The 19,851-nt window shown below is 35.0% G+C and overlaps 3 protein-coding genes and 1 pseudogene across 7 annotated transcripts; 2 read left to right on the plus strand and 2 right to left on the minus strand.

Moving 5' to 3' along the window:
- Positions 1 to 333: 333 nt before the first annotated feature.
- Positions 334 to 3,750, minus strand: LOC120262455 (pyruvate dehydrogenase E1 component subunit alpha-3, chloroplastic-like). Its single transcript, XM_039270566.1, has 5 exons — positions 3,457 to 3,750; positions 2,958 to 3,348; positions 2,401 to 2,407; positions 1,968 to 2,359; positions 334 to 883 (listed from the first exon to the last, which is right to left on the minus strand). Exons 1-5 carry the CDS (start codon positions 3,628 to 3,630, stop codon positions 606 to 608), a joined length of 1,242 nt encoding a protein of 413 aa, XP_039126500.1. The 5' UTR covers positions 3,631 to 3,750; the 3' UTR covers positions 334 to 605.
- Positions 3,751 to 4,597: 847 nt separating this feature from the next.
- On the minus strand, positions 4,598 to 6,641 carry LOC120260033 (annotated as a pseudogene).
- A 3,780-nt stretch (positions 6,642 to 10,421) lies between these two features.
- LOC120261590 (serine/arginine-rich splicing factor SR34A-like) lies at positions 10,422 to 16,517 on the plus strand. Of its 5 annotated transcripts, none has more exons than XM_039269534.1 (14): positions 10,429 to 10,530; positions 11,755 to 12,027; positions 12,174 to 12,284; positions 12,582 to 12,647; positions 12,735 to 12,809; positions 12,882 to 12,993; positions 13,083 to 13,129; positions 13,243 to 13,300; positions 13,982 to 14,031; positions 14,103 to 14,159; positions 15,018 to 15,103; positions 15,203 to 15,289; positions 15,441 to 15,477; positions 16,156 to 16,517. In XM_039269534.1, exons 2-13 carry the CDS (start codon positions 11,926 to 11,928, stop codon positions 15,466 to 15,468), a joined length of 879 nt encoding a protein of 292 aa, XP_039125468.1. In that variant the 5' UTR covers positions 10,429 to 10,530; positions 11,755 to 11,925; the 3' UTR covers positions 15,469 to 15,477; positions 16,156 to 16,517. The 5 variants fall into 5 exon arrangements, with proteins under 5 accessions (XP_039125499.1, XP_039125468.1, XP_039125485.1 ...); XM_039269551.1 differs by having other exon boundaries at positions 10,430 to 10,530; positions 11,755 to 12,016; XM_039269558.1 differs by having other exon boundaries at positions 10,430 to 10,530; positions 11,755 to 12,004.
- Positions 16,518 to 17,092: 575 nt separating this feature from the next.
- LOC120268329 (glucan endo-1,3-beta-glucosidase 11-like) lies at positions 17,093 to 18,880 on the plus strand. The gene is given in 3 exon segments (XM_039275794.1): positions 17,093 to 17,359; positions 17,361 to 18,317; positions 18,596 to 18,880. Coding segments are annotated over 3 exon segments (1,233 nt in total). The 5' UTR covers positions 17,093 to 17,164; the 3' UTR covers positions 18,677 to 18,880.
- Positions 18,881 to 19,851: the final 971 nt, after the last annotated feature.

Raw genomic sequence — 19,851 nt, forward strand, 5'->3', positions numbered from 1 at the left:
TTGGGTGACTCAATTAGTTTTTTTTTTTATAATTTTTCACTCCAAATAAAAATGCCGGAATAATTAAGTGATTCTATACTTGAGTGTATAGAATAAAATTACAACTTTTTTTATTTATTTGGCTATTTTATTTTGTTATAAAAAAAGAGATTTTTCCACACTAATAGCTAATTATCCAAGTAGTTTAACATGATTATTAGAAAATCCTCAAGAAACATGAACTTAAACATGCATAAATATGAAGTGTAAATGAATATTAGATTTAACAGTGATGGGGAAAAAAATTCGGTTCTAAAGAATAAATTTCATCCATAAAATTAAAAGTCCGCAAAATTAATAAACATTTTCCAATTATTGAAGGCTATCCATCAGAGATTACAATCTAATGTGATAAAATTTCATTTGATTACAATTAACATTTACCTCAACCCCACAAAAAAATTCTAAAAACACAGAAGAAGGATTGCCCAACAACAAAGAAGAGTCCTTTAGATGGATAACTTAATATAATTACTGAACCAAAAGAAGCAATCAGGAACAAGATAAATAAAACTGAAAAGCAATGGAGGCAAAGAGAGAGTGCTATTATGAGAGCTCAAGATACTTTAGACCTGAGCAGTGCCTTGTGTGAATCCAGGATCCTCGCACCGATACTTTCCGTCCGGACCAATTCCAAAGCCTTTAGGATCGGCAAAGACATTCTCGAGGAGCTGGCTTCGAGGAGGATGGGGGCTACTCTCGGCAAATTCCACAGCATCCTCGATAGCATCATCAATCTTCTTATCAATGGCTTTCAGCTCAGACTCGGTCGCTAGGTCCTGTTCAAAGAGGTATTTCTTCAAGGCTGTGATTGGATCTCTTGCAGCATAATGAGCTTTCTCGTCTGCCGAATTGAAAACAAGTTTAGGAACAATACAACATGTTTGCATATGAAATGTACTTGTTCTGTGGGCAGTGGTCATTTTCTTTTTATTTGTGTATGCACCAAAATTTGTGCTTGCATGGTAAGCACAACAAGCACTATTTACTTGGTACAAGAACTACAGAAATTTCTACTTGTTTATCCCTTTATATATCATAGCATCCCATCTACATTGAATTGAACACACAGGGTCACAAATTTTACTGCAAGGTCTCCAGATAATAAAAGGAAGTCACTGATGTGAAATTGTAATGAACACACAAGGTCACAAACACAAACAAACAGATGTACATTCTTGGATTATGGTAAGGCCATATAGATCAAGAACCTACAAGTAATATCAACATTAACAAATCAATAAAACAGTGCCAAAAATGCATCAATAACAGTAGAAAAAAACACACACAAACACACATACGAAAACAAGAACAATGTGTGATATTCTCAATGCAGAAATATTAATGTGGAGATATTTTAGCAAAATATAACGCTAATAAATGCGCATGTTCAACTTGATTTCTGTTTCTGATACAATAGTTGGCCTACTGTCAACAAATCAAACCAAGGCTACTCAAATCATGAACACATCACACAACTGTCAAATGTGGCTTTTGAGATTATTATTGACCGGAAACAAGCTCCCAGATTGAGAGAGAAGCAACCAAAAAAAGTTGGCATCCAGAATTTAATCAAACTAAAATGTCGGGTTGAATGAAGACGACTTCTCATTTTTTCCAGACATAAATACCCTCTAGAGGCATTGCAAGCATTTATTTTAGTATTGATTATAAGAAGTCACTACATTACACTATTAGAAGATGATCAGATATGAAGTCATAAGGATTTGGGAAAACTCAGAAAATCATTATATTCAATTATTTTTTAAATAAAAAAATGACAAAATGATGCCATTACTTATTAAGTTCTTCTCAAAATCGTTCAAACTTCAAGTTGACCAAAATAAAACAAAAGTTAGTAGGAAAAAAGAATGAGAAAAGGAAAGAAGGTAAATGATAAGGGTAATCATAGATCCAAAGAATCTTACCAGGCTTGCGAAGCTCATCTGGATCAGCAAGAGAATGGCCTCGGAACCGGTATGTCTCACACTCCACAAGCGTGGGTCCTTCCCCATTCCTTGCCCTCTCAATTGCCTCCTTTGCAACCTGCCTAACTTTCAGCACATCCATTCCATCAACATGAACCCCAGGAATCCCAAATGGGGGGCCCTTCTTAAAAATCTCCGGGTCAGATGTGGCCCTAAGGTGTGACATACCAATGGCCCACAGATTGTTCTCAACAACAAAAATAATAGGCAACTTCCACAGTGCAGCCATGTTGAGACATTCAAAGAACTGCCCATTGTTGGATGTACCATCACCAAAGAAGGCTATGGTCACATCGTCATGTGTTTGCTCCTTGAGAACCTCACGGCGGTACCTGCAAATGGTAACAAGTTTTAATTTGTCTCAAAAAAGCACAAAACTCCTAGTTGGCAAAGACAATTGAGAAACAAAGAACATGAAATCCCATATAAAGCTTAAAAGTTTTTTCTAGTTTATGGTACCAAGCATTAGGCAAAGCCATTTTAATCTCAATTCTCCTTGTTATTTGTCAATTTTTTCACTTGATCTTTTATTTGACACAATTTAAAACCTTGACGTTTTCAAATTTTATCTCATGTTAAATCTAATGTCATTACGAATCAAAATTTTAAATTTGAACATAAACTAGAAAATTAATGAACTAACTATTTAGTAGATCAATTTGGCTCACACTACAACAATAATACCAACAAACATGTGATTATCAATTCAATAAAAAAATTCCCAATAATTGCACTAAGTTTGAAACATCATGCATATTTTTTCATCATAAAAAATGAGATATCAAGCCCACAAATCAAAACTATGGTTCCAATTACAAAATCACAAGCCAAAGAACAAAGCACTGCGCATACGCGCATTAATATACATACACACACACACACACATACTCAAACAAAGAAATCAAAAGGGAAATGCGAAAGGGAAAGGACCTGGAGGAGAAAGGCGGCGCCCGGTGGCGACAGGGATGCCCTCGCCGATGAAGGCGAAGCCACCAAGGACCCCATGCTCGGCCGAGAACATATGCATGGATCCGCCCTGGCCACGGCAACAGCCACCAGTCTTCCCGAATAGCTCGGCCATGACTTCGCGAGCAGGGACACCCTTGCTCAGCGCGTGGACATGATCACGGTACGTGCTCACCACCGAGTCCTTCTTCTCCAGCAACCGAATAAACCCGGTAGACACCGCCTCCTGCCCATTGTACAGATGCACAAATCCAAACATCTTGCCACGGTAGTACATCTGCGCGCACATATCCTCGAAGGATCGCCCGAGAACCATGTCCTCGTAGAGATCCAGTCCCTCATCTCGAGAGATCACCTGCAAATCGAATCAATTCCCCAACCAAAAAAAAAATAAACCATTAATCAGATCGAAAGATCGAAATGAAAGAGGAAATGGGATCAGGGATCAAGGCAAAGGACTTACCGGATGGGAGGCGGCGAGAGAGGTGGACGACGAGGTGAGGACGTTAGCGGAGACAGTGCGGAGAGGAAAGCGGAGGGAGGAGGAGGAGGAGGGGAAGGAGGAAGGCTTGGAGGAAGGGGGGAGAGGTGAGGGGAGAGGAGGATGGCGGAGCTTGAGGACGGAGAAGGCTGACATTTTCTAGGGTTAGGGTTAGGGTTGGGAGGGATGGGGGAATGGTGGACGAGGAGATATAAGAGAGGAAGATGGCGGAGAGAACGAGGGAGAGAGCGTAGGAAGCACCGCCAGGTAGCGTTGGTTGCTTTGATGAGGAAACGAAGAACTGTAGGGGAGTACTTAGTGGGCTGGGCCTCACGCAAAGTTGGGCTTTCTTTTCATGTTGGGTCGTAGTGGGTTGGCCAACTACTTGGACTTGTTTTTTATGCTGATGCTTGGAGCCTTGTTAAGGTTAAGGGGGGGGTTACTTGCTCTGAACTTTAATGTTAGTACGTTAATGTGTGTTGTTATATGGTTGTTATTTGGTATTAAAAAATTGTTGAATTATTTCAAATGATAATATGGTGCTTGTAAAGGTTAATCTTTGATCATATTATTGAATATTGAGGTAAAATAAAACCAAACATTTTTAAAGATTTGTTTGAGATGCGTATCAATGCATGCATACCATTCCAAAGTTTCTTCTATAAATAAATAAGAAGAGAAAAGAAAGGAAAGACAACTTAATTAAAAGTAATCATAAAAAGCGGTACAAAAACCAAATTTATTTAAATTAATATTCTTTAAAATATAATAACTAAATATATTTGTTTCACATTTTAAACTCCAAGATAGACAAGACACCGGAGTTGTGCATAAACATTGAGCAATCCAGAACTCCGGAATTTCATAAAAACAGACGGTGATGGTGGAACAAAGTACAGAAGATTTGAATACCGAAAACAGCATTACAATCTTAATCAACATATGGATTCCTCATTACTTAAAATATGGCTACCAACACCTGAAGATATGCCTTACATAATGTTATGCATCACCATGGAATTTCATATCTCATGACAATAATCACAAGATAAGCAAGCTGTTCATAAGCAAGCATTGATAATCTAACATCACCATGAGCAAACCAATAGAGAGTCTAGGGAGCTGGATAACATGAAAATCTTTTTGACATTGAAGATTCAACACCAAGACAATCCCGTTCAGCACAATATAATTAAACTCAAAGTCATTGATAACACATAAATCTAACCATCTTGAACAAGAAAATGCACTACTAAAAGTGTATCTAAACCACAGTTGCGGTACCTAATCACTTCAACATCAAAAGCAAAAGAGTTCGGAACAATTAACAAACATAACTATTTTTCAAAAAGGAAGAAACCTTCAAAGAATGCAGCTTAGTCAAATAAGCTGAATCCCATGTCGTCATCACTCTCTTCCTTGGGCTCCTCCTGCAGAACAAAATGAAAGCAAAAATAAATAACAATTATGAAATGCTCATGACAGGGAAATCAGAATTAATATCTATTAAGAAAAGTTAAGACAAAAGGGGCAAATAAAAAACCTTCTTCTCCTCAACAGGGAGCAGCAGCGGCAGCAGGAGCTGCACCACCAGCAGTAGGGGCAGCAGCAATAGCAACAGCAGCACCTCCTCCGCCTAAAGATGAACAAAAACGTAAACTTAACAAGTTTGGCTTCTCTATATACTCTAAATTAATAAAACCAACAAAAATGCTCAAAAATAATGTTCTTTCTCTTTCACATAACAGAAGAACAATAAATAAAAATATTATATATTCTCTCCGGTCCTTTTTACTTGTCCTTTTTAACTAATTCTCATGAATTAAAAAAATTGATTAAAATTAATGGTAATCTAAAATCTATAAAACATTATATTAACTTTCCAAAATTATCCTTATTTTATATGATTTATTCAAAGGTGTAGAAACATATTAAATATAAAAGATAAATTTGAAAAAACAATATTTAATGCTTCAAATGGACAAATAAAACGGATAAAAAAAACTCTAAAATGGAACAGCTAAAAAAGACCGGGAGGGAGTCCTTCTCTGAAACACTCAAAGACCGGGAGGGAGTCCTTCTCTGAAACACTCAAATAAACTAAAGAATAGAGGTTAGAGTTACTGGTGATCTCTAAAGTTTGGCTGATCATTAGTTTGAGTAAGAAAAAAACCTGTTTCTTTTGGCATCAAACTACATAAATTTGTTAGTTTTGGCTGAATCAAGTAAATGTACTAATTTGTCTCACCAAATAACCTGCTACAGTGAACAGGGAGGCCAAACTAAAAAAAGTTAAGATAATTCAGAGTAATATGAACATATTTTGACTTAAGAACAACACAAACAATCTCCAAAAACGATACAGAGAGAAATGTGCTTGAAAAAGGCTCTTCTTTGCCATACAATCAACGAAATTATATTAAAAACCTACAAATTTTCTGCATTAAATTAAATCAAATGAACAAAAATATTTGGTCTAATAAGCATGATCTTACTCTATAATAAAAAAAAATTAAAAAAAAAAATCTCTCATATATAAACCTATGTCTCACATAAAATCACAGAGATCAGAAGGGATGTTCTCAAGGAAAAAATCACTCTAATAAACAAAAATGAAAAAAAAAACAGATTAAAGGTGCAAAATTTGGAGAAAAGATCAAACCGGATGAACAGCTGAGGATGAGATCATCGATGCTGCGCTTCTCAAGAAGCTTAGCGAACAGGGGAGCCCAGTATGGCTCAGTAGTCACGTTAGCGGCCTTCAGCAAAGTATTGATCTTTTCGGTCTAAAAAAAAAAAGCAATCAAATGAAAACAAAATCAAAAAGGAGGAAAAAAAACTCAAAACCCTAGAAATTGGAGAAGAATGAGAGAACCGTGATGGGAATGCCATCATCGTGGAGGGCAAGACAAGCGTAAATGACGGGTTGTTCTCCGCAAGACATTTCCGAATCGATCGAACTGCCTGTGATGAAAAAACCATCAAAACGAAGATCATCAGGGAGAGATTTCTACAAGAGATTGAGGGATTGGATGTTTGGGAAGAGAGATTCACATACCGGAGAAATCGCGGCGCTGCCTTGTTGGATTTCGCTCTAGGGTTTGGAGAGGGCGAAGGGGGGCGGCGAAGGATGGGGTTATATGGAGTGCCACTTATTAGGGTTTCGTTCTTTTGTTTTTTCTATATATTTATATATATAATTTTATAAATTAAAATATAAGAGAAGAGTTTTTACTCTAAATTAATTTTAGTGGAAATTACCAAAATAGGCCCTTCGAAAGTTATTTATTTATTTGTTTTTATTATAATTTCTTTTTAATTTTTTAAATTTAAAAATTTTCAGTCCACTCCTTACTTTTATTATTGGAAATTTGGAACCCATATCTCTTTAATATTATTTTTTAAATAAACATAAAATATAAAATGGATTCAAATCCAAAACAATAGAACCAAATTCACTCAAAAAGAGGCTGCTTGCTATAATACTCAATGATATTAGACCCGGACCGGTCCGATCGGTTTGACCGAAAAAATTCGGGAACCGGTCATGAGGCCAGTCCGATTATATCTTTTAACCCGGTTTTAAAAAAAACCGGCCAAAATAAGGTGACCCGGTCGGTTTGCTCGGGAACCGGGTGACTCGACCGGATTTAACGGGTTAGAAAAACAAGATTTTCAAACAACATGAAAGGAGAGGAGGTGAAGGGAAAAGTGATGCAGTGAGAAGTGGCCGGCCAGAAGAAGTGAGGAAGAAGAAGAAAAAGAGAGAAAGTGAGAAAAAGAGAAAAAGAGAAAATATATGTGTTTTTGGTGAGTCCGAAAAGAGCATTGGCCAAGGGAACATGATAACGTTTTGGTTTTATCTTTTTCTGTTTTATGTATATTTGCATTTCTAAAAAATCAACGACAATAAAAATTAAAAATTAAAAATTAAATATAATTATATTTCAGATATTTTAAAATTTATGAAAAATATATATAAAATTAAAATTTTAAATATTATATTTTAAGTTTTTAAATTATTAAAACTAAAGGTTATATTATTTATTATTATTAATTATTATAATAGATTTTTAAATATTTTATTATTGACTCTGGTTTGACCCGGTTGAACCCATCGACCTTGACCTCTGGGTTTGGCCGGGTTAATGCCCGGAGTCCGGTTTGACTACCTTGATAATACTAGTGGAACTAAATCGACAATTATACCAAAAATAATTTAATAAAAATATTTATATAGATTGAGCTAAACCTAAAGTTGGAGTTTGAAATCGAAACTCAAAAGCGGGCATCCATAGTGATTTCTGAAGACTCTTCTACTCTATTGATTATAATTCCTTTTATCTCGTTTAACAAATATGCTTTTTTCCAAGTTATTGAAAATATAGTGAAATTTATTATGGATCCCAAAAGAGAGGCTTTGAGTTCCTTCAAAGCAATAATGTTCAGAGAACTTTGCACCATTTCCATTGAGTCATTATATTTTCAAAATTATCCCTAATTTATATCTTCGACATTCGGCATTCCTCTCTCATGTTTAATGTTAAAAATGATAATTGAATAATATTAAGGGTAATTTTAAAAAAAAATAATAAATACTTCTTGATGTTAGAAAATGACACATAAAAATGAATATGAATTTATGACATATAAAAATAAACGGAGGAAATAACGATACTAATGGAACTAAATCGACAATTATACCAACAAAAAAATTTAATAAAAATATTTATATAGATTGAGTCAAACCTAAGTTGGAGTTCGAAAATCGAAACTCAAAAGTTGCGATCCATAGCGATTCCATAAGACTCTTATGCTCTATTGATTATAATTCCTTCTATCTCATTTAACAACTATGTACTTTTCTTAAGTTTTTCAGAACATAGTGAAAATTTATTATGGATTCCAGAAGAGAAGCTTTGAGTTCTTTCAAACAATAATGTTCAGTGAACTCTACACCTTTTCCATTGAATCAACTTATTCTACAATCAGAAATAACATAAGTTAACGAATGGGCTAAGATTTTTAAAAATAAAAAATACATGGATTGAAAAATATATAAATTATAATAAAGGGATTAAAATGATGCTTTTTGAATAATAGAGTGACTACTTGGATGATTACATCTTATTTTTATCTTTCTTAAGTCTTAATAAATATGGGATATAAATGTGGGGATCAATGGATTGTTTTTTGAAATATTGGTTTAAATAAAATATAATAAATATATTTTAAAAAATAAATTTTTTTAATTTTTAATCTATAATAACTTTTTTTGTTACTTTTAATGAAATCATAATTCATTATTTGTGAAACTTTAAGTTACAACAATTTTTTACCATGGGGGACTGAGTGGTAGGGATATGATTTCTCCCACTTCTAATGGTTCATTTGTGCTGAAAACGAGTGAAGTGACACTTCCCTCACTTTTGACTGAAGTGGATTTTGAACTAAGTCCACTCCATTATTTTTTTACCTGGAGTGGGGGAAGTGAGTCAATTTATAAAAACTAATTTATTTTCACTTCTAAATTTTTTTGAACTCATAGAACTTCATTTAACACTTAAAGTTTTCAGTTATATTCTCACTTTCTAACAAATGAACACAGAAGTCGTGGAAGTGATATCACTTCCCCCCACTTCAAAGAAGTGACACTTCATTCACTTCCATACTTCCCCTCATTTACAGTGAAAATGAACACCCCTTAACTGCAATCTTGAGCTCCGCCTTGTGCAGCTCGTTTATTTATTTGTGAAAATAATTATAAATATGCAAAAACTTGTTTGCTTCATCTCTAAACCATTTGATATATGCAGCTTAAGTAATTTTTCTGCAAACAAAGACTCTTTTAATATAAATATCAAAGATTTTAAGATTAAAAAAAATCCATAGTTTTATTGTCTGTTTTATCACTCACATCCTTATGTAACCCTTGAAATTTTTTTTTATATTATTAATATATATGATTTATCTACCATTAAAAAATTATACTTACACAACAAATTTTTTAAATGACTCTTCCAACAAAGTAGTATTCATGTCCCCTTATTCTCATGGTGAATGTTAGGACATTTTTAATGCATCGCTTTATAGAACAAATATTAAGTTTGTTCTGCTTTTCAAGTCACTATTTCTTTGTATTTTCAATATCGATATTTATATTTAATTTAGGTTTAATTACAATACAAATCACTATAATTGTGTATTTTCTGTCTTTTAAATCCTTCAAATATTTTTTTGAGACAATTAAGCTTCCTCATATTTTAATCGAGTTGAGTCGTTTCTAGCTACTGGTAATATTTTTTTAGTACATGATTAAGCTCATCAGAATTTTACATCATGTCCATCTACACTACGGACTAGAATGACCCAACTCGACTAAATATGAAAACTTAATTGTGCCTAAAAAATATTACAATGACTAAAAGGGCAAAATGTATACAATTACAGGGACTTATACAACAATTAAACATTTAATTTATTATATTCTATTTTTTTTAGATAATATAGGTAATGGGTTTATTAATGAGACAATGGAGAATTCAAGAAAATCTTTTAATCAACCAGACTTGCCCCAAAGATTAAAAAAAATTTAATTTATTATATTCTATTTTTTTTTAGATAATACAAGTAATGGGTTTATTAATGAGACGATGGAGAATTCAAGAAAATCTTTTTAATCAACCGGACTTGCTCCTAAAGATTAAAAAAAAATGAGAAATGAGAAATGCAAACTCTTTTTGATAGAGTAATGCTATATAGAATGAAACAATCATATGAACCAGCCACACAACAGACGTGACTGGTGATGTGTTCGTTCTATATAGCATTACTTGTGATTGTGAAGTTAGAGCGATACGGTGAAACCACTCTTTGTTGGTTTAAAGTAATTGTGTTAAATATGAAAAACTAAGGGTCTTCTACGCAAAAAATGATGTATAAATCCTTCCCCTTTTCTCCTAACACCAACACCAGGCATTCCGCCCCGATCAGGGTTGAGCGTTCCCAGAGCCCAAGCCTCTGTTTGTCTCGTGGAGATCCATCCAAACCCTCTCGGTACGCTTCTTTCTCCATCGGATTGGATCATTTCTGGTTTTTCTATGTGTATTTGAGAACTGATTCTTCGTTTTCGATTCGATTCATTGGTGGAAAATCAAAGAAATCTTGATTCAGGGTTTTAGGCTGCAAGTTTTTGATTCAATGTGCACGATGCGCTTCATAAATTGAAAACCCTGCATCAAGGAATTGAATCAGTTCTTTGAGAATCATCGAGTTGAAAAATAGAATTTTTTGGAGTTTTGATTTGTAATTCTGCTTTACAAGCAATGAGTTTAGGTTTAGTGGCATTATGCTCGTCACTGGCTATCTCAGGCTTTAAATCTTGTTATTGTGGTTCTTGATATCGTAGTGGTTAGTGGGTTTTAAGTTTTGGAAGGCATTGTTGCCGCACGCAGTGAGTTTGTTTGAGCTTGCCCTACGGTTTTGATGAGGACGATTGGTCTGGCAAGCTTGTAGTCGATGAGTCTTGATGGGTTTTCACCTTCCATGATCCCTAAGGAGCAGTCAGACAGTGCTGTTGATCAGAAGAAGAATGCCATTCTGTTCTAGAGAAAGATATGATAGAATAATATTCAGATTGATAGGCCTTTATTGGTCCAGTTTTTCATTGGATTTCCATTCCAGTGTGGGAACTGATAACCATATATTATTTGAAAAGCTGAATTCAGTCTCTCATTGAACCCAGAATTCTTAATAATTATCAAGATGAAATGTATTTCTGTTAGAAATAGATGTACTGTCTGCTAAACAGATAAAGTTCATTTACCAAAGCCAGCTTTCTTTAATGTAATTTGGCTGTATATGTTGATGGCTTGGGGGAACTTTCTTACTGTTAGTGTACTTCTGAATATTCTTTCATTTTATTCATATTCGGCTCTCCTTTCTGTTATTTGATAAAGACTTTCTTTTTCCTGTAGGAGACATGATTTTTCTCTATTTTATTTTTACTTTGTTTTTATTTTTATCAAGAAGTGCATTTTTGTCCATTTTTGCCTGGTGAACTATTTTGTTAAGTTGCATTCCTGAAATTTCTTTTGATGTCCTTTACCAGTAAGTAATGCCGGTTTCATTTTTCATTGGCACACAAAGGCAGATTAAGCCTTGTATCTCACTCTTTTTCCAGGTCCCTAGTGTTGTTGTAGTAACCTAATTGAGGTAAACATAACGATCTTTTGCCACCACTTTTGCATCTTATGACAAAGCACAGTTTCTTTATGATAGATGAAAGAGGCTGGAACAAACATCAGCTTTGCAGCTGTTCATAGGGCTGTAAAGGAGTTGGAGGAATCAGTATGGAATTGTGTTTTTTTTGGTAGAGGGGATTCTCACATACATAATGGAGCTCCACTCCAAAGAGATAACAATGATGAATGATTGGGCAAATTTTCGATTATGATGCCAATGGAGCCTTTTGGAGGATATGAGCAATGGAGCTTGGGGAGCACCATTTGGATCAAGAAATGTTCTCTTGGTTTGCTACATGGTTTTGATTTGGTTCTTCTCAAGCACATCACATTTTCTTCTCTTTCTTTTTCCTTTCCATTTTAGAGAACCAGCAATTTGCAAAACAAAATTAAAATTCTTGTTTATGCTTCTTGTGATAAAATTTTTGTTGATACTTTATTTTCCTTCATGTATAGGATACACAAATTGCCGTACCAAACATGAGTGGTCGATTGAGTCATACCATTTATGTTGGTAATCTTCCCCTTGATGTACGAGAATCAGAAGTTGAAGATTTATTTCACAAGGTATTTCTTCTTCAATCTTGATAGCATTTTCATTGACATATGAATTGATCATTGTATAAAATGCATCATTTGAACTCATCATTGTATAAAATACGTCATTTGAACTCATAGAGCTGTTTGGTTCTAGCTAACTCAATTGATTGCCGCTTTTGATCCTTATATAGAACACTATATTGTCCGCATGTGTGGAGTCAAAGATGCAATTGTTTTTTCATCTTTGCAGTTTTATTTGGAGAAAGACCATGGTAATTTTTTTAATTTTTGTTGTATCTTCACTTTCTGACATTCTGGTTACAGTATGGTCGCATAGTGGAAGTTGAATTGAAAAATCCACCTCGGCCGCCAGGGTATTGTTTTGTGGAGGTATATCCTGGTTCTATTATTTTTTGAAAACTTCATAGTATACCTATGCATGTTTTGCTCTTCATTGTTTTGCATCTAATTCTCCAGTTTGAAAGTTCTAGAGATGCTGAGAATGCAATCAGGGGCCGTGATGGCTACGTTTTTGATGGTCATCGGTTGAGGGTGAAATTTCTTCCTGTCTCTGTTCATGTTAACCGTCCACAAACGATTTTACATTTTCTGTCTACTCCATAGGTTGAGCTTGCCCATGGTGGTAGACGACCCTCATCTACAACAGGTAGAGCCAGTGCTCATGGAAGTGGTGGTAGCAGTAAATTTGGAATTTCACACCGATCTGAATTTCGAGGTGCATTTTTGTGATATTTTACTTTCAATAAAATTCCATGGAGTTGCTGACCTTGTTATTTACTATTATTCCTTGCCTTTTACTTGTAGTGATTGTTCATGGATTGCCTTCCTCGGCTTCATGGCAGGATTTGAAGGTTTAAGTTTTTAAGATTGCCTGATTAATTGGGAAAATTTTACGGTTGTCCACTTCTACATTTCTTACTTCTTCTTTGTAATGGTATTACCTTCAACTTGGCTAAATCATCAGGATCATATGAGGAAGGCTGGGGATGTATGCTTTGCTCAAGTTTTTCGAGAACGTGATGGTAGGTTTTCTATAAATACTTTATTCACCTTTTCTGCTAATTAGGATTGTCAGAAAAATAAAGGGCACTCATTGATTATCTTTTATGCCATCAATGATTATTGATTTGATTTTTGGATTTCTGATGAATTCATATTGGCAATATGCTGTTGAACATGATGGAGGATGGATGCTCCTTTGCCTGCTGATTGCATAAGCTTTAGTTTTTGCCAGCTTCTGAAATTAGATTAAGTTTACTGTCTGATCATAACTTTCTGTCTGGTTGCATGCCATCCATTGTAATCTTCCATGGTCTAATTTGGTGTTTTCCTTGTAATAGTCCAAATATAATAGTTCTGACTTATCATGGTATTCTGTTGAGTGGCACATATAATATAATCAAATGGCTTTATTTGTTCTGTTCTGATCAGAATGGGGCACTACCTCCTCTTCATTGCCTTTCTGTTATTCTGTGTTGAGGAGATCAGTGGTATAGCAATCAATACTTTGGCTCTGGTGTGCTTAGATTTTAAGCGGAAATCATTTTCTTGTTAAGTTCATATTTTCCTTTTATCTGTGTTGGTTTGGATTTTTCACAAGCTTGAAATCACCAATGAGAATTGACTATTATACAACATTTGATACAACAACATTTGATACAACCCATGTTTAAGGTTATAACACATTGTTTTTCAAATTGTAGGAACCATTGGTTTGGTTGACTACACTAATTATGATGACATGAAATACGCTGTAAGTATCTTTTACTTAAAGATTTTAAATGAAGTTTCTTGTGGTATATCCTATTTTATCTCTTAAATCAGATTCGGAAGCTTGATGACACTGAATTCAAGAATCCATGGGCAAGGTCTTTTATTCGTGTAAGTGTTATAATCTCCTGTATGATTTTATAATCTATACTCCATGTCCAAGGTCAAGTGATTCTTCCCTTTCTGCAGTGTTGTTATTGCAACACAGTGCAACCTCTGCTGATAGCTTGCTGGATGTATTTTCACTGTGGGAGTAAGGTTTAGTTGTCTTACACTAATCACTTGTGGAAAGAGGATCAATCAAGCTAGCAAAATATAGTAGTTTAGCAAAAGTAGCTTCCTGGTCTCTTGCATATCCCATGCGTTTTTGTCTTCTTTGATATGAGCGAGGATCTATTTCACCATCTCCATTTTAGTCCTTAACTGGGTCTTATGAATTTTTTAGCCAGACTTTTCTTTTAGGAAACCTAAATGATATGTTAGAATTTGGAGTTAGTTCCTACTGTTGTTTGCTTAATAAAAAGCAGGACTTTATATCACAACATTGTTGGGTAATCGCTAGTTTTTTGTTTCAAGCAAATCCAACACTTGTAAATGTTTGATATGTTCCAAAAGCTTAGTAAATTGTACGAGGTCTTGTGCAACATCTTACCATGTAATGAACCGATTGAATATGAAGCCTAAAATCAGCTTCTAGCTCTTTTATCAACATAATATTTTACCATGGAAATACTTTTAATGTGATGAACTGACTGAATATGAAGCTTTGCATTTCCATTGCAGTTTTTTATTTTTTTGAGCTTGCAACATAATATTTTGCTAATTTGTGCATGCATCTGCTTTCCAGTGCTCATATAAACCCGCTGATAGTTACATGGCATGGGTAGGCTGAAGAGTAAACCATAACACCCAAATGGAAAGTGCATATGCTGAATCTGCCTTTATTTTTGTGCTTTCCTTTTCTTTTAGGTGAAAATCTATAAAGGAAATACGTCAAGGAGTCGAAGTCCAAGTAAGAGTCGCAGTAGAAGCAGAAGCCCCAGAAGGAATCGAAGGTTTTGTTTCATAATAACCCACATTATAAATAGTTGCAAATTGGGGCAGGACTCTATTCTGCTTATCACAGTGTTTGTTCAAATTTTCTTTGTGTGCAGCATCTCAATTGAAAGACCTCTCTCTAGATCGAGATCCGTCTCTTCTAGATCTAGATCTAGATCTGCGTCTCCGGCTAAAAAACCTAGGTATTTGCATTACATATTGTTGTATTTTTCAACCTTGAATTTTGAATAATTCATTCAGTATGTTATTGTCTTGTGCATCAGTACCAAATGCTTTATAGTGACCATCCTCACCTTCTGTTTCTCTTTTTTATTGTTTTCATTGTGGATGTAGGTCACCATCTAGGTCAAGATCAGCTTAGTCGCTTCAGGTAACTTCATTACTATTAGGGTTTCGTGATTAAATTGAAATTTTAACTGAAAGTCTGGTGGCCAGTTTTATTTATTTATTTGTTTATTGTGGTTGTTACTATTAGTCAGCTGGCCTTTTTTTATTGATAAATAAGTAAAATAAAATATATCTATGGCCTCAACAGTTTAAATCTAGGAAGTAATTACAAAAATACAAATTTCTAATGCTAGAGTTACCTGGTAAAACCTTTCATTGATAGCCTATTATGTTTGGAACTAAAAGAAGTTAGATCAGAAGAGATTTTGTTAATATTTTTTGTTGAAAATCCTTATGGGAGGGTCATCCCGCTATCAAAATCATATAAATATATATATGGGAAATGGTAATCCAGGGATGTCCATAGATTATTGTTATGTAGGGACGTTTTAGTTACAGCTGTTACATCCGTTGGATCATCCAACGGATGTTTGTTTATATAAGTAATGTACGTTTTTATTATTCATGATTACTATATGATACTTTAGAATGCATTTTTTGCACTGTTTATGATGATCACAGCCGTCAAATTAACAGCCAACGGCCACTGTGGATGTCCCTAGATTACCGGTCCTCTGTATACACGCACATATATTTCATGTGCTATTTTCTGTAACTAATTTGAATATTGAATCACTCCAATTTATTTTTTGAATGTCAGGTTTCTGGCGTGGGAGGTACTCATCTCAAGCTTACCAGTTGCAAACTGCTGTTTTGAAAACTGTTAGTGCTATAAAATTTGAGCATCTTGGATTGTTAAATGAATGGCTCCTGTTTTGAAAGTGTTTGACAAACAAAGCTCAATTGTGAAATTCTTAATTACAAAGCTATGTCCAGCTATTTGTAAAACTTAGTAAAACTTAGTTACAGCTTTCTACTCTTTATATGTTGCTCAGTAGATGGGTGGACAACCGAACATGCTTCTTTTTCTAGTGTTTGTGAATTTTGCTAATAGAAACCACAGGGTGAAAGCTGTAATTGATGATGATGTCTGAAAGTTCATAAGCATTAGTACCTTACGCATGAGATCATTGTCCCTTGAAGGGCTGGTTTGCATTTGCAAGAATGCTTAATAATTGTCAGTATTATTGTTAGGTATTTTCTCCTTTCTATTTATCTATCAAAAGTTAGGGTCGATTATTGTTTAGTCCTCAGATTTTATGCAATTTTGCCCTTATGGAACAGTGCAATTTTGTTCAGTAGTTCATTGATGGGATTAGTGCTATAATTATGTGCAAAAACTAATAATTTTGATTAAACTATGCTTATGAAGAACTCGATAATTTTTAATGGGTATCTGTTTTTGTCGCTTCTATTTCCATCTTCTTTATGTCTTTATGCTTTTCTTTTTTTGAGGCTATTCCCTATCTTCTTTCTCTTGCCAACCTACCTCCACAGCCTTTAAAAAAAAACACACCTTTACCCTCAAAAGCATGATTTATCTTCTCATTTTTCTTTTAAAAAACTCAATTCTCTTTATATATACAACCTATACATATACAATATAAAGCCAAAAAAAATAAATAAATAAACAAAAAAGTAAAAAGAGTAAAAGACTACCCACATGGAATAAAGCACAAACATTAAAAAGCCCATAAGATCTAATAACACATTATCAATAAACACTTCAAAATCCAACCCAAAACCCTTCCCCCACCTCTCAAACAATCATGTCCATCCATCTCCTCCTCCTCTTCCTTCTCCTCCGTCCGATTCCTCTCTTCTCCACCTCCACCTTCTCCTTCATCGGCATCAACTACGGCCAAGTCGGCGACAACCTCCCTTCCCCCTCCTCCGTCCTCCCTCTCTTCCACTCCCTCTCCATCACTCGCGTTCGCCTCTACGACTTCAACCCAACCCTTCTTCATCCCCTCCTCCTCCTCCTCCTCCTCTCTCGACCTCACCATCGGCGTCCCTGATCGCTGCCTCCCTTCCTTCGCCTCCGATCCCCATTCCTCCCTCTCCTTTCTCCACTCCAACGTCCTCCCCTACCCTTCCATTTCCCTCATCACTCTCGGCAACGAGGTCCTCACCTCCAACTCCTCCCTTCTCCTCTCCTCTCTCCTCCCCGCCATCAACAATCTCCACTCTTCCCTTCTCTCCCTCAACCTCCACCAACGCATCAAGATCTCCACCGCTCACTCCCTCTCCATCCTCTCCCAATCCTTCCCCCCTTCCTCTTCCTCCTTCCGCCACGATCTCCTCCCAATCCTCACCCCTCTTCTCTCTTTCCTTTCCAGATCCAAATCCCCTTTCCTAATCAACGCTTACCCTTACTTCGCCTACAAGGCCGATCCCAACCACGTCGATCTCGATTACGTCCTCTTCCAGCCCAACGATGGCGTCGTCGACCCCGGCTCCGGCTTGCGCTACGACAACATGCTCCATGCCCAGGTTGACGCCGTCCGATCCGCGATTTCCAAGGCCGGCGGCGATGCTGGTTTGGAGGTTAGGGTTTCTGAGACTGGTTGGCCGTCCGCTGGTGACCCCGATGAGGCCGGAGCTACGCCTGAGAATGCGAGGAGGTATAATGGCAATCTCATGAGAATGGTCGCTTCCGGCCGGGGAACTCCGGCGAGGCCCCGGGATCCACTCCGCGTTGACATCTTCGCCCTTTTCAACGAGAACTTGAAGCCCGGACCGGCATCGGAGAGGCACTATGGGTTATTCAAGCCTGACGGTACTCCGGCGTACCAGCTCAACCTCGCACCGGCTTCCTCCGGCAACGACACCAGCAATGTCAGCGCCGCCTCGCCGTCGCAGCAGTCCGCCGGCGAGGGTCTTTCGCTTATGGGATATGATATCTCCTCGGCCGCGGTTCCGGTTTGAATTCTTCTTGCTTTTATATATTTTTCTTTATAAATAATAAAGCGTTATATATATATATATATTTATAACTGAAAATTACACATATAACCTTCTAAAAATTACACACATATATTTTATATGTAATAAAAGTTTAGCAAATGTTTAACATCCCAAAGATATTTACCATTTCTGATAGTGCTTATATATATTATTTTTAAAATATATTATAAACTCAAAATTATGAATAACATAATGAATATTTTTAATAATAAATTGTTTTTTTTTTTTTTTAGGTGTGGGCGTGGTGGGCCCCGCGTCGTGGAGCATTAGGGAGCTTGAGTTTGGTGATTTTGGTGTGGGGGTGGGCGCTATGAAGACCATTAATGGTAATGGATAGTTAATTACAAGTTAATATAGTTGGCAGAGTAGATTAATGAGGAAATTAGTTTAGGGATTTCATTTAATGGTTTAATTATTGGATGTGGTTGGTCGGGCATTTAAATTAGATGTGTGTTTGGATGGAGTGACATGAAATTCCATTGTAGTTCAAGTTGTCCATGCATTTGATTTTAAATTTTAAATTTTAAATTTATTTTATCAAGTATGAAAACTAGGATTTTTTTTTTATATTATATGTAAGTGTATATTTACAATTTTATACAGTGAGTAGTGGGAAAAATATACATCAAGGGGTGTATGTGGGCGGAAATTAATGGGGCCAATACTGTTGGTCTAAATCCTTTGGTATTGGAAAAATATTCTAACAAAATTAAATATTTAAAATTCAACTATAATTCAAAAACTCACTCTCAAAATTGAATAATATATTCAAAAAATAAAAAATTTTGTTTTAAAAAAAAACTAATAAGTTGATATATGATTACAAACTAAAAAATTATTCATGCAAGTGTAAAATAAGAGTAAACTAATAAATAAAATTAGAGTAACACGAAAATAATAAATAAATAAATAAAAACTAAATTTCAATTCGTAATTTCTCCACGAGTTGTCATTTCGCTGTATTTATAACAAGGTTGTCAGATCCGGCCGAGAATGACCCGGCTAAGCGCAAGGGTCAGGGGTCAATGGGTTGAACCGGTGTCTTATTTATTTATTTATTTGTGTATTGGTTGATTTTGTTAAAATAAATAAAAAATTTAATTCACTAATTCTTATATCTCAATTGAGTTTTTATTTCGTTTTAAATTCTTATATTTTTTATTTAATTAGAATACTTTATTTTTATATTTTATAATAAAGTGACACTCATTTATTGTCTTATTTTTTTTAATAAATTTAAATTTAGAAAGTATGTAAATAACATATTAATAGATTTTATTTTTAAATGTTAATTTTTGTTGGTATGTTTATGATATATATATATATATATAAATATATTGTAATTCTATTTATTGATTATAAATTATAAATTAATATTAATAAATATATACGATTTTGTGGTTTTTAATGAGAAAATAATAATAAATTATTAAATATTGTAAAAAAATTTAACATTCATGACTCGATTGACCCGCTAGGGTCACCGCGA

The sequence above is a fragment of the Dioscorea cayenensis genome, chromosome 1, assembly GCF_009730915.1.
Source record: "Dioscorea cayenensis subsp. rotundata cultivar TDr96_F1 chromosome 1, TDr96_F1_v2_PseudoChromosome.rev07_lg8_w22 25.fasta, whole genome shotgun sequence".
Taxonomy (NCBI): Eukaryota; Viridiplantae; Streptophyta; class Magnoliopsida; order Dioscoreales; family Dioscoreaceae; genus Dioscorea; species Dioscorea cayenensis.